The following is a 9,684-nucleotide window of genomic DNA, read 5'->3' on the forward strand; positions in this document are numbered from 1 at the left end:
AACTCTGCAGGTGAAACCATCTAGGTGTACACCAAAGACTTCATAGAATCCTTGCAAGCATAAGAACACATCTGGCGTGCACTGAGCAGTGTTCACAAATCTGAATTCCTTTAACCCTGGCACTGAGGTAGCTCCATGCTTATCTCCGTCATGCAGGTGAGGTCACTGAGGCCCAGAGAGATGGAATTACTTGTCCAACATCATCGGTTTGTCACTCCTGACCCTGGGGTGTGAACCCCATTCTGTCCCCAAGGCTCTATTTACAGCAAGAGCATCAATCAAAGCGTTAAAAGCTCTCAGCAATGCAGAGGTGGTATAACTTAGAGCTGAAGGGCCTGGGCTCAATCCAGACTCTCCCACTCCCTGGCTCTGTGCCTCGGTTTCCTCATCTGTAAAATGGGCGGACAACAGTGGCTCTGCTTTACAGGGTGGCTGAATTGGCGCACACGCGGGTTTAGAAGACTGCCCAGGCATACTGCATGTTCCTCCAGGATGTTTTTGTGCGACAGAAGTCACCTGGCAACAAGTGTCAACTTCTGCACTCCCCTGCATGGCAGCACCTGCCTGGTCCCCCATAATGCCACGGTCGGGTCGGGGCCACAGTCGGGGCACACATTTGCACAGCCCTGCCACAGAGCCCCACGCCATGATCACACACAACTCCCGGGCACACATCTCAGCACTGCTGCTGCTCAGGGCCTCACTTTCAGCCTGGAGACCTCAAACAGTGTGGGCTCCTCGTGTCTGGGTCCAGCTTGGATGTTATCTGCTGTGTGACCTACGGTGAACATCTTGACTTTTCTCAGTTTCTGTCTCCAGAAAACAGGCCTCCCTACTCGTCAGGGTGTAGAGTTTAAGGACACAATGCTTGCACCTTGTGGCACCAACAGCTAACACCTCTCCCGTGCCAAGGATGCGCCAAGCTCCAATGAACTCACTGACTTTTCACCCTATGGGGCCAGTTTCCTTTCTCATTGCTATTTTATGAGTGAAGTCAAGGCTCTGAGAGGTTCAGCAGCTTTCCCAACATCACCAAAGTGACACAGCTCCTACGTGGAGAGATACACCACCCCCGGAGAGCCATGGAGGGGTGGATGTGCGTGGTGCATCACAGGAGGGGTTGAGGCTGTCCTCCTGCCTGCTCTCCCACCCACAGTGACAGATGAGAAGAGGAACCTCTTCCAGGGCAGAGGGCAGGTGGGTGCAGACAGTGGGCCTGTGCCCACTCCCACTTCTCTTTTGCCTGGGATGGCTGTGACCTTCCTGCTGGAGCCCTTTAGCCCCAGCCAGAGCACAGCAGGAAGTGAGATCTGGAGACGGAAGATGACACACTTCTGCTTTCTTGGGGACACTTGATGGATGGGGCCTGAACCGGCATCTGAGGTCTCCCAAGTCAGGCTGGCCTCTGGGATTGAACCTCAGCTTTGCCCTTCTGGCCATGGTAGGGGTCGGGTGGGCAGCCACTTCCCCTCTCTGGGCCCCAGTTCTTCACCTGGAAAACAGGGAAGTTACTAGCACCCCCTGCTAGGGTTAAAATACCCAGGGCACGGAAGCGTAAGAAAGGTAGCACCTGTTTAGTTAAGCATTGGCTCTAGAACAGTGTCCAAGGAAGACAGGTGCACCCTTGGGTTTGGTGAGACCAGGGTTTGAATCCTATGTCTGCCACTTCTTGGCTGTGACCTTGGGCAAGCTGCAAATTACTGAGCTTAGTTTCTTTCATCTGAAAAACAGGTGGGGCCACGCGTGAGGGGGAGTGAGTACAGCTGCACACAGGGCCCGGCCCGCAGCTGACATGCGACCGAAGCCGACCGCTGACATTGTCTGTCACAGACACTGGCCCGCTCTAACTTCCAAATCTCAGAGAACTCCAGAGGCCCTGGATGTACACATCTGGCTTGCTCGCTCGCTTGCTTTCTCTCCCTCTCTCTCTCTTTATTTTTTATACATCTGGCTTTTTTTTTTTTTCTTTTCTTTCCTTCTTCTTCTTCTTCTTTTTTTTTTTTTTTGAGTCAGAGCAGGGCTTTGACACTGCTTGGGACACTCGTGTCCTATGTCAGAGTACTTGAGTTCGAGTCCTAGCTCCACCTCCAGCTTCCTGCCAATACCCTGGGAGTCAGCAGAGGATGGCCCCAGTGCTTGGGTCCTTGACACTCACGTAGGAGACACAGATTAGGTTCTGGGCTCCTGGATTCAGCCTGGATTAGCCGTGGCTGTTGTGGGCATTTGGGGAGTGAACCTACAGATAGACGACTTACCTCTGTCTATCTATCCCTGTCTCTCCCTTTTTATGTCTCTCTGCCTTTCAAGTAAAAATAAATTAATAAAATTAAAATAGAGTAGGGGCAACTTAATGTGGAGAGTGGGTCTAGCCCATCTCACTTGTCATGCACTGTTCTTTTATTTTTTAAAAACGATGCATTTATTTCGAAGGCAGAGAGACAGAGAGATGGCGAGAGTGTGTGAGTGAATGTCAGAGAGACAAAGAGAGCTTTCCATCTGTTGGTTCACTCCCCAGTTGGCCACAACAGCCAGGTCGGGAGCCTGGAACACCATCCAGGTCTCCCACATGGGTGCAGGGGCCAAGTACTTGAGCCGTCCTCTGCTGCCTTCCCAGGTGCATTAGCAGAGAGCTGAATTGGAAGCAGAGCAGCTGGGACTTGAACTGGTGCTCCAATATGGGATTCCAGCATCACAAGGGGTGGCTTAACCCCTGGGCCCATGCCAGCTCCTGTCATGTATTCTTGTAGAAAATATGCCCCATACATGTCTGGCCCTGTGGTGGGCAATAATGAGGAGTCAGTGACCTTGGAGCCCACAGCCCAGTGGGGGATGACCCAGAGGGATGAGATGGGAGATACACAGGGCAGTGGGTACCTTATAGTGACACAGAGCTCCCGGCCCTGCTGTCTCAAATCTGGTCAGAGTTAATACCATTAAATACTAACAATAATGAAAACAGCTAATGATGCATTTCCTAAGTTCCAGTTGGTTATTTGCATTCTCTCAATGATTTTTCACAACAAATTTATCAGATCGATGCTGCCACTGTGCCCATTTTACAAATGAGAGAACTGAGGCCTGTAGAGATCAAGTAACTGGCCCAAGTAGAACCAGGATTTGAACTCAGGATATCTGGCTTAATCTGCAGCTCTATTGCCTTTCAACACACCCACAGCTGGGAAGGGCTGGCTTCCCAGGGAGAGCGTGAGGGCTGGGGGTGTGGGCTGATTGAGGTGAGCAAAGCCTGGGAGTCTCACCTGCAGGGTGCAGTGGGTGAGGGGGTAGATGCCGCTCAGGCCTGGGGTCCAAGCCACCTCCAACTCCGTAGGCCAGCGAGAAACCAGGTGGAGGTCACGGGGCCGCTGGGGGATCACTGTGGACAGATGAGGGCGTGTTTGCCCAAAGCTCCCCACCCTGCCCTCTGCCCCTGGGCCCAGCCCCCACCCGACACCCAACTAGCTCCCGTTCCTGTCACCTGTAATGGTGGCCGTGCGGGATGTGGTGACCCCCTTGGCATTATGAGCTTCGCAGGAGAATGACGACGTCCTGTTCAGGCCTGGAGAGTCACAGGAGGAGCCCAGGGTCAGAGACAGGGAGGAGGGGCTCCACCCACCGTGTCTGTCCATCTTGACCAGGCTCAGCCCAGGTCACTTGGGCACCTGCTGGGAGGGAGAGTGTGGCGAGGGGAGGGCAATGCACTGCCATCCTCAAGCTCAAGGCCAGGCCCCTGGCCTCAGACCAAGCCCCTACCACACAGCCCCACACAGGCACAGGAACACACTCCGAAACACATGTGTACATACATAGACACAGACACACATACATGCACACACACTTTCAGAGGGGCCTGCCGAGACACCCCAGGCTGCATGTGCACCTATTAGACAAGCCTGAGGCTGTGGGCGAGCATGCCACCAAAGCATCTCATTCACACTCTACCAACCCCTCTCCTCCTCGCTCACTGTGCTCCGGTCACACACGCACACACACACACACACTAGCATGTTCCCACCCTGGGAACCGTGCACTTCTGTTCCTTCCACTTGGAGGCTCACTGCCTCCCTCCATCATGCCTGTTCCGCACATGACACCTGCCAGTCGCTCTGTTCCCAACCACCCCTTTTCCAGCACAGGGGCACAGCAGTGCTGGGGGTGCAGGGCCCTGTCAGGTAGGACTGGCACACAATAGGTGCTCCCTATGTGGGCACGATGGATCTGTGGGTGTCCACGTGCTGGTGAGCATTTCTGGGGGTATGTGCAGAAATGTGTATGTGGCTAGGTGAGCGACCATGTGCGTCTTGAGTGCCATTTCTCAGTGCCTGGAGATGATAACCTCCTCTCCCCAGTGCCACGGTGCAGGTGCGCGCACGCACGCACACACACACACACAGAGGCGCCTGCAAGTGCAGAGGCCACGCACACTGCTGCACATCTGCTCACAACATGGCACGGACAGAGGTCGCAGCGCCAGGGCCTCTTCTGCAGCTGCCGCCAAGCGCGCACGCACCTCGTCCAGCTGTTTCCGCGCGTGTGCCCGCGGCCCTGCGGCCTGCTTGCTGCTCTCTCATGCCTGTGCCTGGGTTCCCACCACCGCGTTCAAGAGAGGAGCGCTCTGCCCGGCCCGCAGACACAAAGTTTCCTTTTCCCCGAGAGGAACCGGGGGAAAGTCGGCGGAGGCCGGAAGGGGGAGGGCAGGGGGAGGCGAGGCTGCCAGAGCGGCCCGTTCCCAGCCAAGGTCAGGTGTCCGTGCGCGCGGCCCCCGCGGCCAGGCGGCCGGAGAGGGGGCGGGGACCCCTGGGTCCGCTCCAGCCCACCTGGCACGTGGGGCCCGCGCCAGGGTCACCGCGTGCGGGCGCTGGCGCCGCTCCGGGCCGCGGGCCCGAGCAGCCGAGACAGAAGGGGGGGCAATGTTCTGGAGCCAGGTCCTGTTCCGACCGCAGCATTCCTGCCCCCGCGTGAGTCACCGGGGCGCCCCCCCACCCTGGCACTTCCGGCCGTCCAAGGGGCCGCGGCCGGGATCCCCTTCCCAGGCCGGGCACCTTGAGGGAGGGGAACTGAGGGCTGGAGAGGCCTGGGTCTCACTCCCCTCCTGAGGGCTCTCGCTTTGGGACAGGGGCCCGCCCGACACTCCAGATGTACTTTCCAGATGTCTGCCCCTCCCCCCGCCACTCTTTTCCAAGGGAATGAGAGGGATGGAAGAAGAGGGAGGCACGCCCTGAGTCAGATAGAGGGACAGACAAACACCAGCGGACAAAATTCCTTCACCACCACCCCCCCACCAATGAATCACACTTAAACACACAGGGGCCATTATTAGCACCAGAAAATGCAGCACTCACTACGCTACACACAGATGCGCGAGGGCTGATGCCGTCACACACACACAGTGACTTCCATATAAACCCACAGTGGTGGACGCTGGTGTCAGATACACAGCTGAGCTTATGTGGGCACAAACACGTGAACACTTGGTTCCGTGTGTGCACACGGATGACAAACACCCACCAACACAAGGTGCACCGGGGCTGACGCCGGCACACACCCGGCAACAGGCACGCTGAGGTTGACCAGGGCTGGACACACACGCACACCAGGATGCCTTTGGTGAAAGTTCCCATCGGCTTGCTCGCCCACTTGCAGCACCTTGGGGCATACAAACACGCAGCCAGACACAGCAGCAGGCTGCTCCACGTTCATGGGGAGGCAGACTGCTACAGACACACTGCTACATACACTAAGGCTGGCGCCAGTGTGCATGCATGCACCAGGCATCCGAAGATCATTCACCAAGTGGCAGCCACAGGGAGGGCGGATGGAAGCAGAGGGTGTTGCTACTGCCCTGCTCTGACACACACACACACACACAGATACACGTGTGTGGATACACACACACATGGAAGCTGTGCCCCACTAAGGCCCCCTGTGTGAGAGAGGCAGCTACTGATGAATCCCTCCCACACACTAAAACTCACACACACAAACCCTGCTACATCTGTGCCCCCAATTTCTGCTCCTCCCAGGGATTTGGGAGGGGACCATCCCCTCCCCCTTCCACCTCTCCTGGGTCCTGCCAGGCTGACTCATGCCCCATCCCTGTCCCTACCAGACCACCAGAGCTATGGGCCTGAGTCACCCCTCTGGGGGCCGGCATGTGCCCTGCACACTCAGGGCCCCCGGAATGCTGGGAATGCGGCTCCTCCCTCCACTCTGGGAGACCCTCCTCATCCTGGTAGAGGGAAGCAACAGGTTGGGGTACAGGGAGCTGTTAACCTTTAGGGCTCAGCCACTTCCCCTGACAGAGCATCCCATGTGTACTCCTGTCTCCTCCTTCCATAAAGGGGAACCCCCATGTCCAGAGGCTGCTTCTGTCCACTGTGTGACCCCAGCTGGAGGCCTGCCAGTCTGTGAGATGCAGAAGGGATGGGTCACCCTGACAGGGAAGGTGCCTATCACTGGGACCTCCCTGTGCTGTCTCTCCACCTCTGGTCACCTCTGTGGCTGTTCCCTTCCTGTGTCTCCCAGGCTCGCTCGCTCTGATTGTCTCTGTGCCTCCCACTTTCTCCCTCTCTCTCTTCTCTGGGCTCTGTGCCCTGAGAGGGGCCTGGCTGGATATCCTCCCTGTTGTCCTCCCCATAGTCGAGGCCGGCAGGGTTTCTCAGGGCCGGAGGTGGGCAGGGCATGGGGGGAGGTGGAAGAGAGGCGGGAAGCACTGGTTCGTGGGTCAAGGGCACCAGGCCCATACACACTTGGGCTGCGGAGTAGCTCAGAGGAAATCCGGGACAAAGAATGCTATTCACAGCGAGACACTGGGCTGAATGGAAGGAGAGGCAGAGAGATGGAGAGACAGGGAGACAGAAAGACACACACAGAGAAGCAGTGGGAGAGAGATGGAGAACTAGAGAAATAAGAGAACTGACAGAAAGAGACAGACGCAGAGGTAGGGACAGACCGAGCCAGGGACAGAGGGACTGGCAGACGCACAGAGGCAGTGAGCCAGTGCTCTCTGCTGACTTGGCCCAGGGAGGCCAGACTCACCCGGAACACGCAGGCTGTCCTGGGGGCCGTGCCCCACGGCCGGGGCCAAGGGGGCTGCATCCTGGAGCCAGAGTAGGTCCACGGGTTCTGGGGGCCCCTGGGCCCGGCAGCTCAGGTTGAAGGGAGTGTCGGCAGGTACAGCCCTGTCCTCAGGCTCCTCCAGGAAGTCAGGCAGGCCTGGCGGGAGGGCAGTGGCAGAGGCTGGCTATCCCACGTGGCCTCCCACGTGTCCGACCCACCTCTGGGATACTGGGGGCTTTGGACACCTGATCAACTTTGCAGGGTCTCTGACCCCCCTGGGACATCTGAGCCTGCTTCATGTCTGACCCCCTAGGCCTCTGTCCAGCAACACGTGATCCCCCCATGTTTGACCCCCAAGATGTCTGGGCCCCCATGTCTGCTTTTCAGAATGTCAGACTCATCATCTCATTTTCTTGATGCAGGAAGTGAGGCCCCTGGGGTGGGGAGTGGGGGCTCACTCGTGCCTGCCACTCCTTATCTGGTTCCTAGAATGGGCTATGCCAGCTAGACATCCTACAAACCCCAGCACATCTTCTCTTCACAATACACCCCCACAAGCCTGCCTCCATCCTTGACAGACCCCAAGTTCTCGGTCCCCTGCAGGCCCCCTAGGCCTGCACCCTGTGACCTCCATGGACCTCCCTGTGTGTCCTGTGTCTCCCCCCACCAGGGCTCACCTTCCAGCCCCAGGTAGCCAGGCTGGGACACAAAAGTCTGTCCCCCCAGGACCACCGCACACTGGTACCGCCCAGCATCCGACAGCCGCAGGGATGAGATTCTGGAAGGGCAAGAGGAGGGAAGAGAGGCTGGAGGTCAGAACTGGAGCCGGTTTGTCCCAGAGGTCTTGTCACTGGCTCAAAGCCACACAGCCTGCAAGCAGCTCAGCCAGGACTCTGGTCCAGGAGGGGCTCGGTGCCCATGACCTACCCGCCCGTGATGGGGGCACGCGGGGATGGGGAGCAGCTTGGGTGTGGCTGGTTGGGGAGAGCCGGCACCTGAGTTTGCTGAACACTTTCCAGTCATCCTGGCCGTCTTCGCCCAGGGGCACCTGGGTCTGGGTGGTGTCCGCCAGCTCCAGGATCTGTCCATCCCGCAGCCAGACCACCTCGGGGGGCTCCCTCTGGATCCGGAGCTCGCACTGAAGGGTGCCCGTGAGTCCCCGGGCACGGGTGATGTTCCCGGGGCTTCTCACGAAGGGGTGCTCCTCAGCCTGCATGCCTGCGTTGGAGAAGGGAGCTTGTGGACCCCCGTTTTCTCCAGCCACTCGGTTCCACGCCGTCCCTGCCTGCCCACCAGCTGCCAGGACCCCGCCAGGCCCTTCGGCCCACATAGTTGTAGGGTGACCTCAGAAGGGGGTGGAGGGCCGAGGTGTGGGGGAGGGTGGGAGCCTTCCCAGGGGACCGGGGCCCAGCATCCATCCGTCCGTTGGGAAGTAGGCCCAGGATCTGGCAGCCTCCCACGCCCTGGACTGCCTGGCAGGCCAGTCCCGGCCCCCTCTGCCCTCCCTCAGGGTCTCTGGAGACTTCATGGACTGGGCTGCTGGCTGGGGGAGGGAGAAGGCGAGAAGAGAGGCTGGGAATGGGGAACCAGAGAAGTCAGAAAAAGTCTGGCACGGGGAGAAAGAGAGCGAGCAGAGATAGAGGTGGACAGAGAGATGAAGAGAGACACGACTCTTAGGACAAAGGGCAGGGAGGGTGTCTAAGAAGAGGGACAGAGATGGGCAGAGAGCAGCGGAGCCCGCAGGCGGTAGAACTGGAGACAGAGATGGAGAGGAAGACACAGAGGGAGCAGGCAGTGGTGGGGCAGGCACAAGTGTGAGGGGTGACAGTAGCAAGGAAAACCCTGGGGGCTCCAGAGCCCTCCCCATTCTGCTACTTAAGTGCTCTTTGGGGAAGGTTCCTGCCTTCCCAGAGGGCCCCCAGCCCAGCCCCGGCTCCCAGAGCCTCCACCCCTTCTGTCTCCTGTCAGTCTGTGTCCATCTCTTCCGTCTCTGGCCCTCCTAGTTTCTGTTTCCTGTCCCCCTGTTCCTCTCTCACTCTCCCCCTGCCTCTTGCTCTGTCTCGGAGTCTCAGCAGCGTCTCCTTGTCACCCTCATGCCAAGTCCCTTGTCGTTCCCAGAAAACTCTAAGCCAGCTCAGCACACCGCCCCCCCTCCCGCCACGGCACCTGCCATCCATCCCCTTCCCCTCCCGCCACAGCCCCTCCATGGACAGCCCTGCCCCAAGAGTTCCCATCACTCACCCCTGGGGGCCAGGCACCCCCAGCAGCACAGCACCAAGCACCAGGCCAGTGGGATCCTGCCCATCCTCCGGGCACCACAGCGCAGTCCTTGCCAAACTTTGTTCCGAAGTTGCTGGGCACGCCGCGGGGGGAGGGGGCAGGGCTGGGCTGTACCCGGCCCTCCCCCCAGCTCCGTGCTCCCCTGATTTGGCACTGCCCGCCTGGCACAGCCGAGGCCCTTCAGTCGGCTCCGTTCCTCCGCAGCCGCCTTCCCAGCTCCCTGCCTCCTTCTCTCCCTCCCAGACTTCAGGCAACCCAGTCCCCGCCCCTGGCTCCCCCTCTGCCTCCGCCCACCGGGCCCGGAGCCCAGGGGCCACCTGGAGGACGAGGGGTTAACTTGGAGAAGCG

At 59.0% G+C, this 9,684-nt stretch overlaps 1 protein-coding gene across 2 annotated transcripts in view; it reads right to left on the minus strand.

Annotated features, from left to right (window-relative positions):
- AXL (AXL receptor tyrosine kinase) overlaps positions 1–9,582 on the minus strand; it is a 30,021-nt gene extending 20,439 nt beyond the window's left edge. For both annotated transcript variants that reach the window (XM_062177040.1, XM_062177039.1), the window contains exons 1-6: positions 9,298–9,582; positions 8,052–8,274; positions 7,734–7,834; positions 7,036–7,212; positions 3,476–3,556; positions 3,258–3,373 (exon numbers count right to left, since the gene is read on the minus strand). In XM_062177040.1, coding sequence (XP_062033024.1) covers positions 3,258–3,373; positions 3,476–3,556; positions 7,036–7,212; positions 7,734–7,834; positions 8,052–8,274; positions 9,298–9,361 — 762 coding nt within the window. In that variant the 5' untranslated portion in view covers positions 9,362–9,582. The remainder of the gene's footprint in view (positions 1–3,257; positions 3,374–3,475; positions 3,557–7,035; positions 7,213–7,733; positions 7,835–8,051; positions 8,275–9,297) is intronic.
- Positions 9,583–9,684: the final 102 nt, after the last annotated feature.

The sequence above is a fragment of the Lepus europaeus genome, chromosome 19 (genome assembly GCF_033115175.1).
Source record: "Lepus europaeus isolate LE1 chromosome 19, mLepTim1.pri, whole genome shotgun sequence".
NCBI lineage: Eukaryota > Metazoa > Chordata > Mammalia > Lagomorpha > Leporidae > Lepus > Lepus europaeus.